Source organism: Perognathus longimembris, chromosome 27, assembly GCF_023159225.1.
Source record: "Perognathus longimembris pacificus isolate PPM17 chromosome 27, ASM2315922v1, whole genome shotgun sequence".
NCBI lineage: Eukaryota > Metazoa > Chordata > Mammalia > Rodentia > Heteromyidae > Perognathus > Perognathus longimembris.
The window spans coordinates 7,616,833-7,640,665 of NC_063187.1; the positions used below are offsets into that span (position 1 = coordinate 7,616,833).

At 46.3% G+C, this 23,833-nt stretch overlaps 1 protein-coding gene and 1 long non-coding RNA gene across 2 annotated transcripts in view; one reads left to right on the top strand and one right to left on the bottom strand.

Moving 5' to 3' along the window:
- Nucleotides 1-4,769: 4,769 nt before the first annotated feature.
- The window catches only part of Kdm5a (lysine demethylase 5A), a 47,203-nt gene continuing 28,139 nt past the window's right edge, over nt 4,770-23,833 (bottom strand). The window contains exons 19-28 of the mRNA XM_048335147.1: nt 22,395-22,750; nt 20,567-20,705; nt 19,240-19,419; nt 18,501-18,662; nt 15,456-16,007; nt 14,977-15,120; nt 13,457-13,616; nt 11,799-12,019; nt 10,910-11,320; nt 4,770-6,304 (exon numbers count right to left, since the gene is read on the bottom strand). Coding sequence (XP_048191104.1) covers nt 6,098-6,304; nt 10,910-11,320; nt 11,799-12,019; nt 13,457-13,616; nt 14,977-15,120; nt 15,456-16,007; nt 18,501-18,662; nt 19,240-19,419; nt 20,567-20,705; nt 22,395-22,750 — 2,532 coding nt within the window. The 3' untranslated portion in view covers nt 4,770-6,097. The remainder of the gene's footprint in view (nt 6,305-10,909; nt 11,321-11,798; nt 12,020-13,456; nt 13,617-14,976; nt 15,121-15,455; nt 16,008-18,500; nt 18,663-19,239; nt 19,420-20,566; nt 20,706-22,394; nt 22,751-23,833) is intronic.
- LOC125342839 lies at nt 16,999-17,798 on the top strand. Its single transcript, XR_007209269.1, has 2 exons — nt 16,999-17,058; nt 17,292-17,798. It is a non-coding gene; the product is annotated as an uncharacterized LOC125342839 (long non-coding RNA).

Genomic DNA, 23,833 nt, shown 5'->3' on the forward strand with positions numbered 1-23,833 from the left:
GAAAAGCACCGGTGAGCTGTCTTAAGCCGTCAGGCTGAGAACAGCGCGAGTCCGTGAAGCTGTGTGGACTTCCGAGGTTTGGAGGGAAGAGCAAAGCAGGCACCCCGAGTTCTGAAGAGTGGGCCGTTCTATGCCAAAGCCGGGAGAAACTAGAGAAATGTAGTCAGGGAGAAATAAACTAAACAGATCTGGCATTTACTCAAGATAGAAACAAATGCTTTATTCTTTCCGTAAGCAATCAATTCACGATAGAAAAAGAAAAAGAAGAAGAGGAAGTGTTAGAAGCAGCATCACGGATGGCAGGGCGAGATCAGAGGCTAAGGCTGGCTGGACTGCCCAGCGTCAGGGCGCACAAAGGAGGCTCGCGAGACGAAGTGACGTGTGTAGCCGGTGAAACGGGGAAGGCCTGCCACCTTACCTCCACACGGGCAGACGCGCCGGCGCAGGGCATGGATACGCCCGCTCGACTCTGCGACGTCCAGACCCCAGCGGCAGAAGCCTGCACGGCGGCGAGCGATGCCCAGGCTCGAATGGAGAGTCCGTACCGGTTCCGAGGGCCCTGGTCAAGGCACAGGGGGACATTTTCCTTTCAGTGGGGACTTGACTACTTGCCTCTATACACCCTAAAAAACCCTGTTGAAGGAGAGACCTCCTTAAAACCAGCCCGCTATCCTTCCTCTGTCAAGGAGAGGGGCTATACCTTAAATGCCCGAAGATGCACGTGAAACCATGACCTCTGAATAGCTAGGGTAAGGGCACATGGCGTACTAAAATCCGGATGCCTTGATTCCTAAGTCTAGTTTTTGTTTTGCTTTGTTTTACGAGGACCCTTGGCAGGGTGGGCAAGTACTCAACCACAGAGCCACATCCCCGGGCTTGGATTGAGACTACAGAGACTCAAGCTGTAGTTCAAATTGGACTTAAAAACCCTTGATCCGGGCTGGGGATATGGCCTAAGTGGCAAGAGTGCCTGCCTCATATACATGAGGCCCTGGGTTCGATTCCCCAGCACCACATATACAGAAAATGGCCAGAAGTGGCGCTGTGGCTCAAGTGGCAGAGTGCTAGCCTTGAGCAAAAAGAAGCCAGGGACAGTGCTCAGGCCCTGAGTCCAAGCCCCAGGACTGGCCAAAAAAAAAAAAAAAAAAAAAAAAAAACCCTCGATCCACCTTTGGAAAAGTTATTGTGTTGTTTTTTTTTTTACACTGCAGAAAATTGTTAACTACACCTCTAGACAACTTGTAAATGTTCCTTAATCCAAAAAACCAGGGGACCTCATAGGATTTTTTTTAAATGAGGACTTGTCACCTTGTGAAACCTCAACCTTGTTGGCAAGAAAATTTTCCCAGTTAAGAGATAACCAGATTGTTTTCCCTTCCCTCTTCCCACCAACTTTCTTCCCAATTTATAAATACTCACAGGTTTCCTGAAAATGAGACCAGTTTTAAGCAGAAGCATAACACTTTTGGGGTTGGAAGCATGGCTCAGTTGGTAGAGCACTAACCAATGAGGAAAAGCATCAGGTACCAAATTCGAGTCCCAGTCACGGACTAAAACAAAAAAAAGCATAATACTTTCAGCAGTGACATGTCTCTCATCCTGGCACCCCCTGGTAACCTTGGCAACGGGGGTGGGGGTGGGTGGGAAGGGTCATTTGCTTCTCTGAAGTAACCTGAGGTCTGAACTGCTCATCACGGGAAAGGCAAGATGTTTGTCTTCCTTGTTGCCAGCTTGCTGCAAAGGGACATCTCAAGAAGCCAGCCGGCGTCCAGTTCACTTTCCAGAAGCAGTATTCCCCGCGGCGATCAGCTGATCACAGTGCTCATCACGTGACCCCGGCTCAGCTACGCTGCCGTTAAGAGGGCGAATAAACAAGAGCCTGGCCTGGCACCCATTCAATGTGGCTCCCGCACACCCGCTCCCCGCCAAACTTCACGTTTGCTTGGTGATGTTTGAAGCTGACCACCAAATGTAAGTGACGGGGGGTGGGGGGGGAGCTGGGGAACCTGATCACGCACACGTGCGTACACACACACACTTTATTTTGGTTGTGGGGCTTGTAGGCTTGTACCTGGGGCCTGGGCACTGTCCCCGAATTCTTTTGGCTCAAAGATAGCACTTTGAGCCATGGCACCACTTCCCGGTTTCTGTTGGTTAACTGGAGGTTAACATTTACAGACATTCCTGTCTGAGCTGGCTTTGAACCACGATCATCTGCTCTCAGCCTCCTAAGTAGCTAGGATTACAGGGGTGAGCCACCAGCACCCGAGCAAAAGGAGCTTAGGTACAGTGCTATATCTTACACACACACACACCTTGTAGATAGAACTATATAATCGAAGACAAGGGACGCCTCGAACACCCACCCATGTTGCAAACACTACCTGGCAGTCCACAGTTGACACAGTAATGGTATGCTTTAACATGATTTCAGATGGGCGCTGGGGGGCTCTCACCCCTAATCCTAGCTACTCAGGCGGCTAGATCTGAGGGTGGAGATTCAAAGTCAACCTAGGTAGGAAAGTCCATGAGATTCTATCCTGTCAGCCACCAAAGAAGTTGGAAGTGGAGTTGTGGCCCAACTGGTAGAGCACCAGCCTTGATCAAAAAAGCTAAGGCACAGTGTCTTAAGACTTCAGTTCAAGCCCCAGTACACACATACACACATACTGATAGACACCAAAAAAAGTATACCGAAGGACCTCCTGGCAAAGCAACTTTCTAGTACAGGTGAAGATAATGAAGCTTGAATGTGGTTGTGTGGGATCTGGATTGCACAAATTGTGCACAAATTGTAATTCACAAATCCCACTCAGACTTGTTACTTTCTTTCTTAAAAAGCGAACAAACGTGCACTTTAGAGGCCTTACTTTTTCCTTTCTATCCGCCTTTTTATGTACTGGTTAATCTACAAGTGTACTACAGAATTAAAATCCTGACATGCAGTTTCTATCTGTGCACTGAAAAGCATCCAGACTGAGGGGAGGGGGGAAGACGCCCAGTGCTGGGGGCTCATGCCTGTCATCCTAGCTCCTCAGGAGGCTGAGATCTGAGGATCACGGTTCAAAGTCAGCTGGGACAGAAAAGTCTGTGAGACTCTTTATCGCCAATTAGACACAGAAAAAGCTGGAAGTGGCGCTCTAGTTCAGGTGGTAGTGTGTGAGTCTTGAACAAAAGTTTAGGGACAGTACCCAGGCAGGCCCAGAACAGGCAAAAAAAAAAAAGAATCAACTTCTTAAGACACCGATTAAAACAAAAATCAAGGATAGCAAAGCTCAGGTAAAACCACGCCCAGTTTATGGTCTGCCAGTGTCTGCCTTAGTGTCTAGGACCGGGCGGTCTGCCTTTCTCATCCTGAGTAAGGCACACCATCAACTGGTCTTTACGAGGCCCAAGTGTGACGCCTGTAAGCATAGCTGGTTGAAATTTCTGCACAGCAGAGGGAGGGGGGAAAGCCACCCACTAATGCTACTCACGGGCTTCTGGAAATGGTAAGCAGTCTCGTCACCCACTTTTTGCCATCTTTCCATTGCCTTCGCCACGATACGTACAACGAAGGCAGGTTGAAAGCAGGTGAAAAGTCCAATTTAAAACACTAGTGAAGAACGATGACTGAGGGGGACAGGAAGGAATGGAAACAAGAAATCAAGTTGCACCCTAAGTGTCAACTACAGAGCAGAATAGCGCACACGAAACACACTCTAAGTGAAACAAAGCTTTTGTATGAGATCATTATTTCCATACATACACCTTACTTTCACAGCCGTTTTTATATTTATGTGCAGAGGTGTGTGTGTGTGTGTGTGTGCCACTAACTTCTTGTATTCTCAGCCTTGGTCTAACTGGAGAATAAATACTCCTTATCACAGTGACAGAGCCATGGATGGGTGGAGACTGTTTTCCCCAACAGGGAGAGGCACAGCCCCTCCTCCCCCCGCCCCTGCCCACTCCCGCAGTGGATACCCACACGGCAATCCACACGCGTGAAAGGAAAACCCACATTTGAAAAGGAATTCTGTGCAGCCACCATTTATATTTTACATTCTTGAAATTTTAAGTTACACATATTCTCTTCTTTTGCTCAAGGCTAGCACTCTACCGCTTGAGCCACAGCGCCACTTCTGGCTTTTTCTGTCTATGTGGTGCTGAGGAATCCAACCCAGGGCTTCATGCATGCAAGGCAAGCACTCTACCACCAGGCCACATTCCCAGCCCCACTCTATTTTTTTAAACTGTCTTGAAGTTCAAGACAATTACTTGAATCCTTTTTCAAAGACCAAAAAGTAAATATATATATATATGTATGTATAGTGTGCTCTTTCTGTACCATCTAGATGAAATTCTGCAGTAAGTGACAATCATCTTTTATGAAATTGGTTTGTTAAAATCCTAAATCACACACTGAGTTTAGAATCTCAAGATGCGCGTGTTACAACTTCTGGACCTCATATTGGGTCAGAGTATTCAAGCTGTTAGCTACCATCAAGGGAAGTGTGAGTGACAAAAACAAAAAATGAAATAGGGAGTACAAACCACAGAAACTGGATTCTATAGGAGCCTTTTAGTTTTTGTAACATACCTTCTGAGTTAAATCTTGTACCCACTCACACTGCAACTAGACAGTACCTATTTCACTTCTAGTTATGACACGCCTTAAGAAGAAACAGGCAGGCGGGAGAGACTATTCTGTTCTAGGTCGCCCTCCCATCACTTCCTTTAAAAATAAAAACACGAATTTAAGTCAAACCAAAACAAAAGGACACGGGACAGAAAAGACAAAACACTATTTTTATGTCCTTTAGAAAAAAACGTTAATCCCCTTCTGTTAAGAGTTTACATACAGCCCCCCTAACACCTTGAGGGAGGACACAGAGGACGCAGCACCATAGTCTCAAACATTCACAGATGACGGAACCCAGCCAGCAGAGACCGGAGGAAGACCGTTTCCCGCCAGCGAACAGAGCCACCACGTCCCACCCGAGCAGACGCAACCATCTGAACAAAAAAACCAACGGAAGACGGCAGGTGGGGATGGGCGGGGGCTGTACCACGAGGGAGCCGCGGGGTTTATCAAAACAGCAAGACAGAGGAAAGCAAGCTCCCAGACCAAACGGCCGTGTGCTGCTGGTAACAGTAAATATATATTTATATATCCATATGTGCATATCAAAAAAGGAAAAATAATCTATTTATACAAGTCAGTAGTCAGAGACATTTAGAAAAAGTAAAAACAAGTCCTTTGTTTTTTCTTTTTAAAAACGGATTTACTAAAACAACTTCATCACCCAGAGGTACTACAGGCCCGCCTCCTGAGGCAGCCGGGGCCGTGCTGGGACGCTGCGTGCGGCGGCAGGCGTGGGGGCGCAGGGCAAAGAGCTTGCTTGTGTGCTGGTCTTGCCCGTGGCCATGCCGAAGCCTGGTGGCGTCTGGACGCTTGCGGGTGGAGGTTTCCAGGGAAGCATGCAGCGCTGAGGCTCAACCTCACTACCAGTCGTCGTCTTTCCGGAAGCCTGGATCCATGTTCCTGCCCTTCTCTGGCTCCCCGTCTTGAGGTTCAGTCCCACCGGCACCCCTCTCTGCACGAAGGGAAGGCACACGCTGAGGTCTACAGCCTGGCGACTATGCCATGGCTTCTCACAGGAGTAGCTTCGGCCTGGTGCTCCCACTCAGACAGGTGGGGCGTTAAGTGCCAGCTCACGGCGGGAGCCACGTGGTGCTCCGTCTCCGCTTCAGCCTGAGACGAGACTGCCCTGGCCTGCGGCCCCCTACCCAACGCCAGCCAGCTACGGGTCACCCCTACACATCCGCTAGCACATCCACGTGCCAGGGCCCTCGGCCACCGGAAGGAAGCCCGCCCAAGTGTCGACCTCAATTCAGAAAGTCATTCTGAAGGAGACGAGCGCTGGGTACTGGTGGCTGCACCCCGGCGGCGTCCTCCACAGACGCACGCTTGCACACAGGAAGGCAGCACTTAGAAGGACTTCCTCTGAAGGCCACTCATCTTTGGAAGCGACATTCTGAGTGGCTCTAGACCACTCTCCTTGACAGCGTCTCAGTGTGGTTCGCCCCCCCCAAGTGCCCAGGCGAACGGCATCTGCTAACTGGCTTCTTTCAGGCCCTCCATGGGTAGTTTGTAGCTCATGAGGAAGGAGGGCGGGGCCGCGTGCCCTGGGCTGTCTGGATCCGGCTTCTTCGCGCAGTTCATACAGATGTAGTCCTCACTCTCGGCCATTTCTGGAGACACCCCCACACACACCTGATGGAACCACTGGTCGCAGCCACCGTCACACTGCACCCAGTCCACCTGAGGAAGACAAGAACAAGAGTGGAGAACGTGCCGGTCACGCCGTGGGGAGCCCAGAACCAAGCAAACCCACACGGCTGTCTTGGCTTCAATGACAGCACACAACCGTGAGGTCCGCAGACAGACAAGGACGTCTTTGGGGTTATTTTCAAAGAAAGAAGCTGAGAAGTTAATACCCCCCAATATCTTCTACTACAGCGTGTCCACAGAATTGGGCCTCTTAGGCACTCCATCAGCTCACGAATACCTGGGGCTCCGTGCCAGGCTGAAACGTGTACAACTTGCCAAGAAAGAATCGCCTCATAGAGCAGCCGAGTAGCTTACTAGCATGAACAATGTCTAGGCTCTAAAGACAACGCAATCATCAAGGAAGAAAGGAAGAGGAGGACAACGTGGGAAGGCAATCCTGGCATTAGCTTTAGTTCAGAGAGAGAAGCCAAAGTACTAAGAGCATTAAATACCTTTTTAGAAAAGCAGTCACATAGGCCACTTTAAAAACTACTATTTTTTATTCTTCTCTTCTTCTGTTACAAATACAACTCCCTATAAAAAGTTAGCAAAGGTAAAAGGTCAAATCTTACAAATCAACCAATCAAATAGTCAAAGACACAGATCAATGAACATTGTAGGTTGACAATTAGGCTGGAAAACTGACAGGTGCCAATGGCCGATGCCAGGCAACTTCTGACCCCTTGGAGAGCACCACGATGACGGAGGCCCAGAGAGGACTGTGGTCTGGCGACTTTAAACCTTGGACCTAGAGTTAGCAGCAAAGTTAACTTTTGCCTTTTATATTTGCAAAGTGATTGTGGCAGTTAAGATGAAAGAAGCTTCTCTCCTTTCCCCCTGTGGTAAGGAGGGAGGAGAGAGGGTAGGCGTGAACAGAGGAAATGATGTCAGTTGGACATGTGTGTTTGCTATATAGTACCACCTCAGAAACTCATCGCATAGTACATGTCATTCATTCCTAAAACATATTCCTGTCCCAAGGATGATGAGAAAACAGTCACTTAGCTCGGTGACAAAGGCTGGATTAAGTAAATGTGCAGCACATTGGTGACAAAGTCTAATATCCTCAGTATCGTTTTCTGCATTTTACTGAAAGTAAAAAGTTCCTTGCAAAAGCCAGATCTAAAGGTGGAAACTGTTCACCTCCTGAGATATGGCACATAAGTATGTACGTACATACATAATTTTTGTGCTCTAAACATTAAGAGACCGGCTTTCCTAGTCTGCACAGGAATGACAGATTTCCCAATGTGTGGGAATTTCAGAATGACAACTGGAAAAGCCCCAAGTACACTGGGATCACTGGTTACCCCATCTCAACACCATGTGCGTGTTATACATTTACTTAATCCAGCCTTGACAACCTGTGATAAATGAAGCCACCGACTAACTGGCAAATCGTTTGGTTGAGGCGATAGCACCACAAAAATCATTTAAAATCAGAGGGTCTAGTAAACAGTAAATGTAAAAATCCAAGTTCCTAAGTTTAAATTTCTTAATTTTTATGCCAAACTCCTATGGGAGTACTAGTGGCTAAGGAAAAAAAAGTATGAAACTGAGAGAAAAGAGTATTTCCCTAAGTAAAATGAGGATACCAACAAAACAAAAAAAAGCGACCTATGTGTCAGCCTAAATAATTTGCTCTTTCAAACTGGCTTCACTCTTTTTTTTTTTTTTTTTGCCAGTCCTGAGCCTTGGACTCAGGGCCTGAGCACTGTCCCTGGCTTCCTTTTGCTCAAGGCTAGCACTCTGCCACTTGAGCCACAGCGCCACTTCTGGCCGTTTTCTGTATATGTGGTGCTGGGGAATTGAACCCAGGGCCTCATGTATACGAGGCAAGCTCTCTTGCCACTAGGCCATATCCCCAGCCCCTGGCTTCACTCTTAGTACCAATTAGAACTGAATGTGTAAGGCAGACTTGAGAAACAAAAAGTGTCTAAACTTCAAAACTATTTTTTTTTTTTTTTTGGTGCCAGTCCTGGGGCTTGAACTCAGGGCCTGAGTGTTGTCTCTGAGATTTTTTTTGCTCAAGGCTAGCACTCTACTAGTTTGAGCCACAGCTCCACTTTTGGCTTTTTGGTGATTGGTTTGAGATAATCTCATAGGACTTTCCTGTTCTGGCTGGCTTCAGTGACCTCAGATCTCAGCCTCCTAAATTAGCTAGGATTACAGGTGTGAGCCACAAGTGACCCGCTTAAAACTAATTTCTTGAAAGTAGTTCCTTTTCGCTTTAGCTATCAGTATCTACTTGCATTTAGTAACTGAAGAAAGAGCTTTTTACAAGTCTTTGAATTCAGATGTGGTGGTAGCTCACGCTTGTAGTAAATGTGTCTGGCCCCAGGCAAAAGCTCTACCTGAAAAAATAACTTGGGGAGAGGGGAAAATATATGTATATGTAGGTATGTATAAATATCTACAATATACATGTGCATATTTACATACATACACAACCTAGGAGGAAAAGGAATATACCAGAGCCAGGCTTGGTGGTGCATGCCTGCAAGCCCAGCACCTGGGAAATTGGTGAAGGAGAATGGTGAATTTGATGGCAACTTGAGTTTCACAGTGAGTTCTAGGACAGCCTGGTCTACAAAGACACACCCAGGCTCAAACTACAAAGAGATATCTTGGCTCAGAACGCTAAAACTAAAAAGAAAATTACCTGTAACGTAGCAAAACCAGTGTCAAGAATAAACACCGAGGGCTGGGAATATGGCCTAGTGGCAAGAGTGCCTGCCTCGGATACACGAGGCCCTAGGTTCAATTCCCCAGCACCACATATACAGAAAACGGCCAGAAGTGGCGCTGTGGCTCAAGTGGCAGAGTGCTAGCCTTGAGCGGGAAGAAGCCAGGGACAGTGCTCAGGCCCTGAGTCCAAGGCCCAGGACTGGCCAAAAAAAAAAAAAAAGAATAAACGCCGAGGAGCCAGGGCATTTTCGGCAGCAACCACCTCTGCCCCTTGCTCTACACGTCCACTGGACCCCTGTGTTGGGAATCACTGTGGTTTCCTCGCATCAAGGGTGCAAGATGGGCCCCCGGAGAGCCCATGTTTCACTCTACAGCCTACTGTAAGGCAGGCAGAGCCTGCTGTGTCCCTGTGCTAGCAAAGGGCAGGGACAACATGCCACCTGATGGAGTGATGAGGAGAAAGAAGAGAGAAGGTGGTGACAGATACAAACAGGAAGAGTAAGCAAGCTCGAGAAGGAAAGCTTGGCTCCTGCGGCTGGACTGGAAGCAGTGAGCACCTGAGGAGCTGGAGGAAGGAAGGGCCTGGCAACATGGTGCTGCGTGAACACAGCAGCAGGCTACCCGCGCCAGCCTGAAGCCTCTCCACTATCAACAGGGAGAAAAATGAACCCCAAAATAATGCATACATATCATCCATCTATTAAAATGCCTGCATAGGAATATAAAAATGCTTATTATATGAAGATGCAGAAGTGCAGACAGTGTGACCAGGATATAAAACCAATAACTCATATTACAATTTACAGAAAGACTAAGAGTGCAATTCTACTATAGGATGGTTTCCAAAAGTGAATAGCAAGCCCCTCCCCCCCCAAGAAACCTGACACGGGGAAGGCAGGGCCACTAGCTGGGGGTGTGGCATCTTACATCTGAATTACTTATGTTTTTGTTCAAGATTGGGACTCAACAAAGTACCTAATGTTTTGGCTCATTGGCTGGCTCTCTACCGCCTGAGCCACACCTCCAACCCAGTACCTGAATTACTGAGAGGCTGGGTATTAACCCGGAACCTTCCAGGAGCCAGGGAACTGGGATCTACTGTTGGCTGTGCCACAAGTAGGCTCAGCCACTTGGTCACTTCATCTGTAAGTGGGACAGAGTGAACTCCCCACCCCTGCAAGCATGAAATACGTCTGACCCAGAAGGTTAAGTTTGAGCACAAACTTCAAGGACAGTGGTGTAATTTTATCGATTCTCATTTTCAAACTGAGAAGTTACTAAAATTCTAAATAAAAGTAATATAATGAACAAAACAACATTAAAACTCCAAGTTTTATCTAGACTTGTTTGTTTAGTTGAGACAGGGTCTCATTCTGTAGCTCAGGCTGGTCTCAAAGGCAAGGTTCTCTCCCGCCTCAGCCTCCCAGGTACTGGGATTGCAGGCATCGCCCCGCCTCCTCCCCCCCCCCCCCCAGCTCCTTAGCGATGTTTTGCATGTTAGATGCCTTGGATCATTCAAAGAACTGAGATTTTTGTGATCACTTCTGTTTGTCTCAGAAGGTCACACCAGTTCCATTACCTGAGGAATGGCTAACATCAAGTTACTTAAAACTCAAGAGTTGAAAAAATTTTAAGGCATGCCTTTATGACTCTAAGATATTGATTGGGGAAAAAAGGAAAGTCGTGTTCTATTCAGGAGGGCAGGCCCGGCAGGCCCGCCTGAAGTGTGGGCGAGGTCAGGCCTCTGGGTGTGACGCTGCTCGGAGGTGGACACATGCAGCGAGTGTGTGTGGCTGGGCTGAGGTCTGACCAGGCATTTCTGGTACTGCCAGTGCAATGAGGCGCATGGCCTCGGCCGCTCCTCTCCCTCCTCTTCTCCCCCCTGACCCCGCCCCCGCCAGAACTCACCTTGTCCTTACAGGGCCTCTGGCAGCTCTGGGAAGCACACACCGCGTTCTCGTCGTCAGACTCCTCCGCCCCTGACCAGTCGTACTTGGAAGGAATGTCCAGCACTTTCTTCTCTCTCTTCTTCTCAGTACTCTCCTTCACAAGTTCCACTTTGGCTGCGGCAGCCTTTTCTTTCTTTTTCTTTCTCTCTTCTTCTTTCGCTAGCTTCTTGGCCAGTTTATTCAGCTCCTTTGATTTCTCTGCATTTAATTTTAATTTCTTCTTTTTAGGTTTGTCCATTTTCTTTGTCTCCTTAGACTTCGGTTTTCCTTCTCCAAAAAGCTGTTCTGCCTTTTCCAGCTTTCGTTTCCGTTTCTTCTCTGAGGAGTCCTTTCCTTTCATTTTTAAGGGTTTCTCTTCCATGCTGTCATCCTTCAGAAATAAAGAAACTGTTTTAATACCAGGCATGTGCAAAGTGTTATTTAAAAAAGAGTGCTTGGGCTGGGAATGTGGCCGAGTGGTAGAGTGCTTGCCTAGCATGCATGAAGAAGCCCTGGGCTCGATTCCTCAGCACCACATACACAGAAAAGGCTAGAAGTGGTGCTGTGGGTCAAGTGGTAGAGTGCTAGCCTTGAGCAAAAGCAGCTCAGGGACAGCACCCAGGCCCCGAGTGCCCCAGGACTGACCAAAAAAAAAAAAGTCCTAAAAGATTATCAATCTATAGTGCTAAGTATGGAGGAGGGGAGGAGAATAAAGTCTCAAGAGAAAAACATCATAAAGCAGAATCACTCTAGCTACGTAGAAGAAATAGCCAAGATAACCAGACTGCTTTCCACTTAGCCATCCCTTTGACAGCATGGGCATTAAACAGCTCTAAACCCACTCCCTGAAACGCGCACGGCACCCATACCTCCATGATGTGCAGGAATCGATCTTCTGAGGGCGGGTGTGTGGCCTGCAAAATCCGCCATATGTGTTGCGTCTCATCGAGAGACACTTCCAGGAGGTCTCCGGCCATCATGAGCTCTTCCAACTGGGCTTTCGCCCCTGGGGACAGCTCCAACACGGGAGGTTCCAAACTCCGGGGAACTAAGGGGCTCTTCCGAGGTTGCTTCCTTGGGGTGCTAGAACCTTCCCAAAAACAGTACCGTAAAGCAAAACACAACAGTGAGGACTGAGGGCAGAGGCAATGCTTCCACTGTCCCGCCCCAACCGTGCCGGAGCATCTGAGATGAGGCTGTGCTACATCCCGGGACAGCCTCCAGCTCCTGGGCTCCAGAGTGCCTCCTCCCCCCACCAGCTGCGGAGCAGGCAGAGGGACAGGCGCACACCCCGCCCCTCAAACCAGGAGGCTGAAATGAAGAAGCAAAAAACACACGACAAAAACAGCTACAATTTTCTAAACTGAGTTAGGAGTTTAAAGCTGATTTTCTTATTGCTAAATTCCTTAACCTACAAATAATAAACAGGAAATTGCCCTGTGAGAGTAAATGGCTCCACAAAATCCTACCTTTCACTACAGAGAAAAAACAGCCTTCATCTTCCAGAGTAAGTAAGGCTGACTTTTCACGGGGGAAAAGAAAAGCAAGCATTACAGAGAAATTACTTGCCAAGAAGAGAAAGAACTTTCTAGCAACCTCAGACACTCAGACTCAAGCAAGAAAATTCTTAAGAAGCAATGAGTCCACAAGTTGCAATGATCCAGAGGAGGGTGAAAGCAGACCCCCAGAGTTTACAGAACAGGAGATGCAGCTATAGGGGCTACCAAAATTGTTTCGTGCAGAATCTGTAAAGGCTAAGTTTGGGGGGTATCATCTAATAATAAAAAACATAGCTAGGCACTGGTGGTTCATGCCTATAATCCTAGCTACTTTGGAGGCTGAGATCTGAGGACTGCAGTTTAAAGCCAACTGGGACAAGAAAGTTCCTAAGACTTTTATCTCCCATTAACCAGCTTAAAAAGCCACATGTAGAGATGTGGCTCAAATGGCAGAGTGCTGGCCTTAAGCTAAGGAAATGAATTCAAGCCCCAGGACAGGGAAGAAAAGAAAAAAAAAGGCTTTTCTAACCAAAGAAACCTTTTCAAATTTTATTAGCATTTCATAGTCAGCACTGGGTTCAATTCAAGGGAGATTCATAGCTAAAAGTTGGTGACTTGGGCCTGCAATGTTAGCCTCTCAGGAGGCTGAGATCTAGAAGACTGAGTTTGAAGGTAGCCTAGGCCGAGAAATCCGAGAGACTCCATGTCCAAAAATAAGCAGAAAAAGCCAGAAGTGGCACTGTGGTTGAAGTGGTAGGAGTAGTGCTAGCCTTGAGCAAAAAGAAGCCAGGGACAGTGCTCAGGCCCTGAGTTCAAGCCCCAGGACTGGCAAAAAACAAAACAAAACAAAAGTAAGCGGAAAAGGGTCCATCTGGAGGAGTGGCTCAAGAGACAGAGTGCCAGCCAAGCAAGCAAGCTGAGCAAGCAAGCCTAAGTCTCCAAGTTAAAAAATCTCAGGACCGGGGTGTGGGGCAAGGGGGTGCGGGGAGGGTTTATAGCTTTTCTTCTCCCCTTTGAACGTGTAATACCTTGCGAACAGCTCTTGGAAGCAGAAGAATACGCGTGCTCTGCACAGAACGAAGGTGCCGTCCACATGTGTGTCACCACTTCCTCAGACTTGATGGGAATCTCTTCATCACAAAAAAGATTGGGCTCCAGACTACTGGAGGATTTCACACTGGCTGTATCCTGAAGGACAGAGAAGGCTTCAGCATTAGAACTATGGATCTGACACCACAGCAAGGACTGAAAAGGAAGGTTTGGGACTGGGAAGGTGGCTTAGTGGTTGAGCACTCGCCTAGCATGCATGAACCCCTGGGTTCGATTCCTCAGTACCACATACACAGAGAAAGACTGAAGTGGCGCTGTGGGTTAACTGGGAGTGCTAATCTTGAGCAAAAAGCAGCTCAGGGACAGTGCCCAGGCCCTGAGTTCAAGCCCCAGGACTGGCAAAAAAAAGAGAAGATTTTCAGATTTAAAGCTTCTAATAAACTAATACTGGAATTAGCTATAGTATAAAATAAAGTCTATTTGAGATTTAAAAATATAATGACTGTAATTTCAAACCAAGAGAATAAAGCTGAAGACAGCATATAGAGACAATAAACACAATAGTTATTACTAAATAGTCCATCATTCACTCTACAACACATAAACAACTTGATCAATAAAAACTGTGGATACTTTAAGCTCACCTGCATAGCCTTAAAAATAGAGAGCAACCAGATTGAAACCACACTGCTGTTTCAACAGAGAATACTGGAAGCCAGTCAACTGGGTAATGAAGAGTGAAAGGCACCCAAGACCCATGACATCACAAGAGGCAGCATAGCCCAGGGCGCCCTTGGGGGGAATGAGAACTGCAAAGGAGGGCCCTATGGGCTGGAATAAATACACCTGTGGAGAACCATCCACCAGGTAGCTGCACTCTTTCCATTACCACATGTGGTTGCTTTCAGGGGAGGGGGACTGGAAGTATGAATCTGCTGCTTCTGCCAGGGTTAAAAACACAGCTAGGCACTGGTTGCTCACAGCTGTAATTCAAGCTACTCAGGAGCCTGACATCTGAGGAGCATGCTTTGAAGCTAGCCCAGGCAGGAAAGTCCAAGAGTGAGACTCTTATCTGCAATTTAAAAAGCCAGAAGTAGAACTGGGGGGCTCAAGTGGTAGAGCAAAAAAAGCCAAGCGACAGCACTCAGGTCCTGAGTTCAAGCCCTAGGACCAGCACAGAAACAAAAGAAAACACATAATGGATATTACTAGAGGAACAAGGATTCACTGGCAAGAACTCAGCAAATAAGGTCCATACCCACCAGCCTGTCCATAATTACCTTTTTTTTTTTTTTCTTCCAGTCCTGGGCCTTGGACTCAGGGCCTGAGCACTGTCCCTGGCTTCTTTTTGCACAAGGCTAGCACTCTGCCACTTGAGCCACAGCACCACTTCTGGCCATTTTTTGTATATGTGGTGCTGGGGAATTGAACCCAGGGCTTCATGTATACAAGGCAAGCACTCTTGCCACTAGGCCATATCCCCAGCCCCCATAATTACCTTTATGTCATAGCCGTAAGTCTCTCGAATGTCTTCGTCGGAATCTGTCTCTTCGTCGTCGTAGTCCACTGTTTGCCGAGGAGAAGATGACACACTGCTCACCACCCGGTTAAATGCTGACTGTTGAAAACTAGACAAGTGTCCCTAAACAAAGAATTCCAGGATGAGCCGAGATCTACTAAGTGAACATGGGTATGTAAGATCAAGAGACTGTAGCCAACTGGTGAAGGACCTAAGATGTCTTCAACGGTCAGCAAAAACTAGATGAATTAATTAAGCTGCTGTGGTCTAGGTTAATAGGACCTGCAAGGAGTAGCTCACAATGACTTTGCCAGGTACTCAGAAAATTCTACAGGTCTATGGAGCAGGAAGATGGGCGGGGCTCATGAAACTGCTGGCAAGCTACTTTAGCAGTACTAGTCCACTTATTACTGATACACACACAGGAAACAGAAAGAGAATGTAAACCCTAATCTTGCCTGTAAGTCTGGATTGGCGGCTGCTTTTTGGAGTTCTGCACTGATGATCTTCTCGGTCTTTTCTCGAGCAGCCTGCTCCACCATGCGCTGGCTCAGAACAGATAGTTTGGCCAGAGCAGAGGACAGTTCATCTGTGGCCAGGGCCTGCCGTGCTCTATCTTGCCAGCTCATAGCACGTTCCGTCAAACACTGCAGGGCCTCTCCCTCAGGCAACCGTACAGGCAGCTTTTGAAGGGATACCAGGAGTGACAAAATGGTCTCTAGCCTGGGCCTTCGAGACCTCATGCAGAGAGGGCACAGGAATTTGACTTCTTTAGCCTGCCAACTGGACCCTTTCTTCTGGGAACCTGACTTAGGAAGGGGAACACAGCTGTTGTGGAACCAGTCCTTGCAGAGCTCACACTGCAGCATAAACCCGCTGGCTGCCTTGCGGCAAATACAGAACTTGACTTCCTCGGGACGGTCCACCACCGTCATCTTGGCCAGGTTGGCTGCCCTGAGGGAGTGCATGGCTTCAATCTCTTTTTGCTCCCGTTCCTTGAAAACTGCCACCTGCACAAGACAAACATTTAAAGGAAAGCTGTCAATGCAATCCACCCCCAAACACTAAATAAACGCTCAAGGCCAAGGGAAGGGGTCTTTCTCCAAAGAGCAACTGTAAACCACTTCTGAAAATTCCACACCAGCATCCTGACATGGAAAGGTACCGTCAGACTTGACAATTTAATTTGCAGCAGCATAATACTTCCTCTGAGCGCTTCTCTAAGGTAGGAAGAGAGCATATACCATCTGCAAATGAAGCAACTTGGGTACTAACCCTGGGTTTCAGAGGGCCTGATGTGTACAACTCAGCCACATTATCAACTTCATCCCGTTTTAAAAATTAAGTGCCTCACTTATGCCTGGCACAATCTAAATACGCAGTAATCCTTTGGTCCATCTCAAACAGAGTTCTATACAAATGGTTGTGTATAGAAGACCTCTCTCCATCTCATCTGGAGCTAGAACAACAAAGCCTAATGACCAATTATAATACTCCTATGAAACTTACTTCAACAAAGTAGCTCATAGGAAGAAAAACATAAATATTGTTGATGAATTTCCTTTTTAAAATATGGGCTGCTCTGAAACAATTTTGAAATAATTTCCAGTTCTACTTTTCTAGAAAGACTGACTTACTAGGCAGGCTCTCTAAAGAGAAACCATTTTCACTGTCCTCAAAACTGGATCACTTATAGGCAGAAGGAAGAGTACCAAGTTACACATATATGCAGTTCCCAACTCCTGACAGTCGGATTTATTTTTCTTCTTCTAGTAATCCTAATTCTTCCCATTCTTTTTTGTTTTAGTGCCAGTCCTGGGGCTTGGACTCAGAACTTGCATGCCGTCCCTGAGATTTTGTGTTCAAGGCTACTGTTCTAGCACTAGAGCCACAGCTCCGCGTCCAGCTTTTTGTGTGGTTAACTGGAGATGACAGTGTCACAGACATTCCTGACCAGGCTGGCTCTGAATAAAGACCCTCAGATCTCAGCCTCCTGAGTAGCTAGGATTACAGGAAGGAGCCACCATTCCTAGTTTCTTCCTGTTCTAAAAAGCTAAAAAAGTGGGGCTGGGGATATGGCCTAGTGGCAAGAGAGCTTGCCTCGTATACATGAGGCCCTGGGTTCGATTCCCCAGCACCACATATACAGAAAACGGCCAGAAGTGGCGCTGTGGCTCAAGTGGCAGAGTGCTAGCCTTGAGCAAAAAGGAAGCCAGGGACAGTGCTCAGGTCCTGAGTCCAAGGCCCAGGACTGGCCAAAAAAAAAAAAATAAAAAAAAAAAAAGCTAAAAAAGCCAGGCACCAGTGGCTCCTGCCTGGAGAGTCCCATCTCCAATTAGCCAGCAAAATGCCTGACTGAAGTTTGGTTCAAAAAACCCTCATAATTCTCATTGCTATAAACACTTTTATTGACCACTCAATGTCCTCCCAAAAGCTAAGGAAAGGGAGAGATTTAAGAGTATTTGACACCAATAAGCTAGTTACAATTGCTTTGAAAAGCACAACAGTATGAAGAGCCACAAAATTTTATTAAACTAATTCCCTTTCTAACTAATTTCAAAGAAGAGTGGTGCACAGCAAATTTGATCTTACTTACAATAGAAAACGCGTAGTAAAATAGGGCTGAGAGTATGCCTGCCTAGCAAGTAGGCCCTCAAATTTAAACTCCAGTATCTCAGAGGGAGGGGAAAATAGAACAGGCAAATGTTCTGAGCAGGCTGGGAATAAAGCTCAGTGATAGAGTGCTTTGACTAGTAAGCAAGAGGCCTAAGTTTGATCCTTACCACAAAGAGAAAAGAAAAGGCAAATTATGTCCAACTTTGATGGATATTACACAACAAAACAATAAAGAACTGATATGTGGAAAAAAGAATAGTAAACTTTTTTGCACTATAATTACAGACGTATAAGAAAATAAATCCATACCTTAATAGTAACAATGTAATTATATTTTTTAAAAGTCCTAGGCCAAGTGCTGGTGGCTCATGCCTGTAATCCCAAGTACTCAGGAGGCTGAGATCTAAGGATGGCAGTTTGAAGGCAGCCTGGGTAGGAAAGTCTGTGAGACTCTCATCTCCAATAAGCTACTCAGAAAAGTCTGTAAGTGGCACTGTGACTCAGGGGTAGAGTGCTACCCTTGAGGAAAAAGAATCTCAGGAACAATACCCAGGCCCTGAGTTCAAGCCTCAGGACTGGCACCAAAAAACAACAACAGGGGCTGGGGATATGGCCTAGTGGCAAGAGTGCCTGCCTCGGATACACGAGGCCCTAGGTTCGAGTCCCCAGCACCACATATACGGAAAACGGCCAGAAGCGGCGCTGTAGCTCAAGTGGCAGAGTGCTAGCCTTGAGAGGGAAGAAGCCAGGGACAGTGCTCAGGTCCTGAGTCCAAGGCCCAGGACTGGCGAAAAAAAAAAAAACAACAACAATAACAACAAAAACTCCTATGGTACAGTACACAAATGTAAAACACTACACCTGTTAACATCTTCCCAGTTTCTTACCACCATGGCTGTATCTCTCGTTTCCTCCAGTCCATCCTCCAAATCACTCAAGGGCTCAAGCTCTAAGTCCTTCTCTTTTTCTTTTTCTATTAATTCTTTCACTTTTTTCCTCCTGTTTTTACCACTTCCATATATACCAATGTCAGTTCGGGGACTCAGCACCTAGAAAACAAAACCAAAATAGAAACCGTGGTTTTCTAAAGTAAAAATAATAAAAGAGCCCATGTTCCCGAACCTTAAGAACTTTATGTACGCATCTAACTTAGCCTGTGCAACCCTATGCGTTTATTTCCACACTCTACAAATAAAGGAGACAGACTCAGGGAACAACTTGCGCAAGGACATAGGGCTGGCAAGAAGAGGAGCCAGTCCTCCAATCTGAAACGGTCTCACTCCAGAGCCTGTCTTCGAACTACCATTATCAATCTGCTCACCACAACAAGGACAAGGATTTGAACGTGTGCTTCTGGGAAAGAAGATCTGTCAGGGACAGAGTCCAATAACCAGAGACAATATCCAGGCTGACTGCTTATTCTGGAGACCGCACAAGCTTATCAGGAAATGAGTCTAAGGCTCCAGATTTCAGACTCACATCTGGTGTTACCTGGGAGATATCACTGGCTAGAAAGACCAGACGAAGCTAGGAACAACCCTCACCCGTGCTATGACTGGCCAGGGGGTTGAGGTTAGCAGCTGCTGATGGAGAGCTGAGTGCCTGGACACCAAGGGCCCTGGTTACCTGCAGCAGCGTGTGGCTGGAGTTCTTCTTCAGAAAGGTGCGCCCCGTCCGCTCTCTCCAGGCTCGTGCTGCTGCGACCTGCGATTCCACCTGGGGCAGAGCATCAAGGCGCACGGGGATGGGGCGTCCTTTAGCAGATAAGCTCTCAAGTTGCTCCAAGTAGGCGTAATTGCTGCCGCTCTGAAAGACAGAAGCAGAGTCTTACAACTTCACTTCTTTTATGGAGCCTGAAATATAATACATTAGGAGAATGTAGAAAAAAGTCTTCCCTCTTATGCCAAATTCCTGCCAAATGCCCCCAGAACCCCTTCCAGATAAGCCTGGATAAACTGTCCTCCTGAACCCTGCATCCTATAGAGAAGTTACCATCAGAACCTGCCCACTTACTCAGCACCCACTCATCGGTACTCCACCGAAGAAAAGGGCCGGGCAGACTACCAAGGAGACAGACGTAAGACAGCTTGTTACCTTTCAACCATAAATAAGCCAATTAAGATTATTACACAACCACACTGCCTGATTTGATCAGAGAGACAAAGGAGCAGCCCTGATCAAAACAGAGGTTCTAAGAGGAAAAACCAGTGGCAGCCAAGTCCCAGAAAAAGTTAACTCAAAAGTCACAGCATGGAAGAGGAGTCAATACAACTAGAAAATGTTCTTTCTTGAAAGCAACAGTCTCCTAGAAGGGCAGGCTTTTCTTTGGGTTTAGTTCTACATCTCAATTATTTATATATTCAACACTACCAATACTACTTAGGGCTTTTTTTTGGGGGGGGGGGGTGTGGTGCAGGAGACAAGGTTTCAACCACAAGGTAGGCCCAGGCATTCCTTGAACTCAGTATCTCTCTGGCCTCAACGTTTTGAGGTTTTAGGTTGTATACTACCACACTCCATGCTTACTTCAGCACTGATCTCACTATTTCGAGTTACAAAGGTGTATCTAAGAAAAATATGCATTTATATCACTTCCCTCACATTCCTGTTCCTAAACATCTAAAAAAGTATTAAAAATACTAGATGTTCAGTAAATGTTAATTTCATCTTATTTTCCCATGTCTTATTCATGCATGTGAAAAGATTCAAAGGATGCAGCAGGTAATTAAAAAAAAATTGGTAAGCACTGAATAGCTAATTCTATCACCTTTTGTAACAAGTTATATTTAAAAGGTAGTCTTTGGTTTCAATGATGGAATCAGATGGAAGAATAGGTGAATTGTAAACACTATTATTTTATTGTGGTTATTCTATCCTAAGGAATGAGAAGTTTCAAGGATTCCTGTGTGTGGCAGACACTCCCTGCCAGGCAGGCCCATGCCAGTCTGCTTACCTGGAGAGCTTCCACCTTAGCCGTCCATTCTCGAGCCTTGTGCAGGGCCTCTTTCAAGGACAACACGTTGGGTAGAAAGGCTGGAATGTTCTTGGCTTCATTCACAATGCTTTCTAAACTTGCTACACTGTGCCGGGGTCTAAATGAGCATCAAAACAAGAGGAAAACATGAAGAAAAAGGGGAGGCCAGGGGCAGGGGGGTCCCCACAGGAAATGATGAGAGGACAAGTTCCCCACTCCACAAATGACAAGGAGTGGGAACAGGGTATGCTTCAGGAATGCTATGTGTGGAACAGAATATGAGATGAATGACACACAAATGAGACCTGATGCATAATGGATCAAGTGTCTTGATGACCCAGGGCTAAGGAATCCGAACTTCCCCTTGAGGGTGACAGAGCAGAGTCAAGGGGAAGTGCGATCACAGACGGAGCTGCTGCAGTGGACCACACCAGCTGGGATGGCAGTCCCGGGGAATGAAAAACTATCCTCTGAGCAGCCACAGCCAAGCCAAGAAGATGCTTATTCTTCAGAATAGCAGGCAGGATGGCAGATTCAAAGCACTGAGACAAAGTAACTTTCACCCTGGCATTCTCTACCTACTGGAAGGAAAAATTTCTTTCTGACTTGCAAAAATCAAAACCAGAACCATTCAGGAAAAACCACACAACTGCAAGTGAGGGCAAGGAAACAGAAGGGAGCAAAGCCAGCTACCTACGTGGGTATTCTCATATATAAAGGACATGTGACTTATAGAATTCACAAACAAGGGAAGGGTGGACAGGAAGAAGTTAAAGAGTTCAATCTGCATGTGGGGAGTGTCAGTGGGGTACTTCTGGAGACAGTAAAATTATCTAACAGGCAGTATCTATATAAAATAAATTTACAGGGGCTGGGAAGGTGGCTTAGTGGTAGAATGCTTGCTTAGCATGCATGAAGCCCTGGGTTCGATTCCTCAGTACCATATACACAGAAAAAGCTAGAAGTGGCTCTGTGGCTCAAGTGGTAGAGTGCTAGCCTTGAGCAAAAGCAGCTCAGGGACAGCACCCAGGCCCTGAGTTCAAGCCCCAGGAGCAGCCCCCAAACCTCCAAAAAAAGGGACTCAATACTCCGTGCTAATGGATCCAAACCATGAAGGTGTGCTTTAGAAAGGTAATTTGGGGAGGGCTTAGAGAAAAGGAGTATACCTCCACTGTGGCCACCCACCCTATCACCCTACTTCATCAGTTTCATTTTCCTCATTAACCTCAACTGTCTGAATTCCTGTGAAGATCACAGGTCAAGATAATGGAGTAAAATAAGAGATATGGAGGCACCATCATCAGAAACTGTGACTGATCAAATTACAAAGGAGGTTTTGAAAAAAAAAAAAAGGACTTCAACTATTACTACCAACAACTGTCAAATTAGTGATACATATATAGCATATCACTTTACTTAACCTCATTAAGCCCAGTGTGGTATCAGTACTAATGATGCACTTCTATCTAAGCCTGTTCTCCAGTTACTGTCCTAACTAAAGCCTTCATTCCATGAAAGGTCATTTGTCACCTGAACACACCCTTATATGTTTCTTACACTCAGTTAATGACATTTCTCCCTTCTATTTCAATCCTACTGTTCTTTTTCAGCAATTCCTATCCAAGCTCAACAAACTCTCCTGCTCTGAGTCCAAGCTACCTATCTGAAATTGTCTACATGCAGCCCCGTTTGCAATCTTTGTGCTGGGTCAAGTTAACCATTTCATGAAACAGGCCCCTTACATTCCTCCTTCCCATTCTACTTGCTAAGGTTCTCGAAGAAGTAACAGTCACCAAGATGTCTTCACCTTGCCTGCAGGCAGGCCTTCGCCTTTTCCTCCCACCGCTCAGAGACTGTAAGGAGCTCCTGCAGCTCAGCCATTGCTTTCTCCACGGCGTGGTGGGGTGCCAGGCCTACACCAGAGTCAATCAGTTTCTTCATGACATCCAGGGTAACCTGCTGAGGGTCGGACAGGGTCAGCCTCACTTCGTCCAGCCACCGAGCCTGCTGGAGCTCTTGTTTCAGCCGGGGTAACTCAGGAAGCTCCACATAGAGACTAGAACCCATATCTATCAGCATCTGGAGTTTGGAAGAATCTGGTGTTTCATCCAGCATGGCCTTCTGAGCACGTTCATGAAACTCTTCCACATCATCCAGCAGATTCTGAAAAACATAAAAAGAAAAAGAAAATTTTAAAAGATACAGAATGAGGATGGGATAGACAGATTTATGTTTGAGATGACCATCTGGCTGGAGGACAGAACAGAAGAGGAAGCAGCTAAGAGGCGGTAATCCACAGAGGAGATTGCGGCACACTCAGAATATTTAACCAATGGAGGCAGTTGATAACAAATGGTTTACTATGAGATACATCTTAGAGGCAGCACTTGCTTAAGAGACTGGGCATAGGGAAATGAAATGAGGAATAATGGAGCCTAGGATTTTTATTCACTTGGCTCATTAAAAGATGTGTATTTATTTATTTTTTTAGGGGGAGGGATTGGCTGTAGGGCTTGAACTCAGGGCCTGAGTGTTGTTTCTGAGCTCTTTTTGCTCAAGCCTAGCGTACTCTACCACTTTGAATCATAGCTCCATTTCTGGTTTTTGAGTGGTTAATTAGAAATAAGATGCTCCTCAGATTTCAGCCTCTTGTATAGCTAGAATTACAGGTGTGAGCCACTGGTGCCCAGCATTAAAAGTTTTTTTTTAAGATGGCTTTTACTCTGCCTAGCCCATGCAAGACCCCAAGTTCAAACTGCAGTACAGAAAGCAAGCAAGGAAACAAATAGTCCATATACACATACTATGCATCTGGATTATGTCAATCGAGAAGGAGGAAGCCAGAGGGGGAGATTTGGGCATCAACAAGATACAGGTGGTATTTATCGACAATGGACAAATCAGAGCGCCCGCACGGTTGGAATAAAGAAAGGGCTTAGCCTCCTCATGGTCTACATTTATTAGTCTGGAGAAAGGGCAAAGAGATTTATCTAAGAGAAGGAGAATACAGTGCCACCGATGCCTAAAAGAGAGTCAATTAAGAAAGAGTAATCAACTACCAAAGTGCTCTATAAAATGGAGTAAGACAGGAATATAATTGTTACTAGGTTTTGTAAATTGACAAAATATGTAGAATAATGCATTTGACATACAGTTTTGATATTTTAATATTATAAACCCAGGGCCCTGGAATCTCCAAGTTTTGCATTTTTAGTAAGTTTGTGTATTAATTTCCACCACACTAAG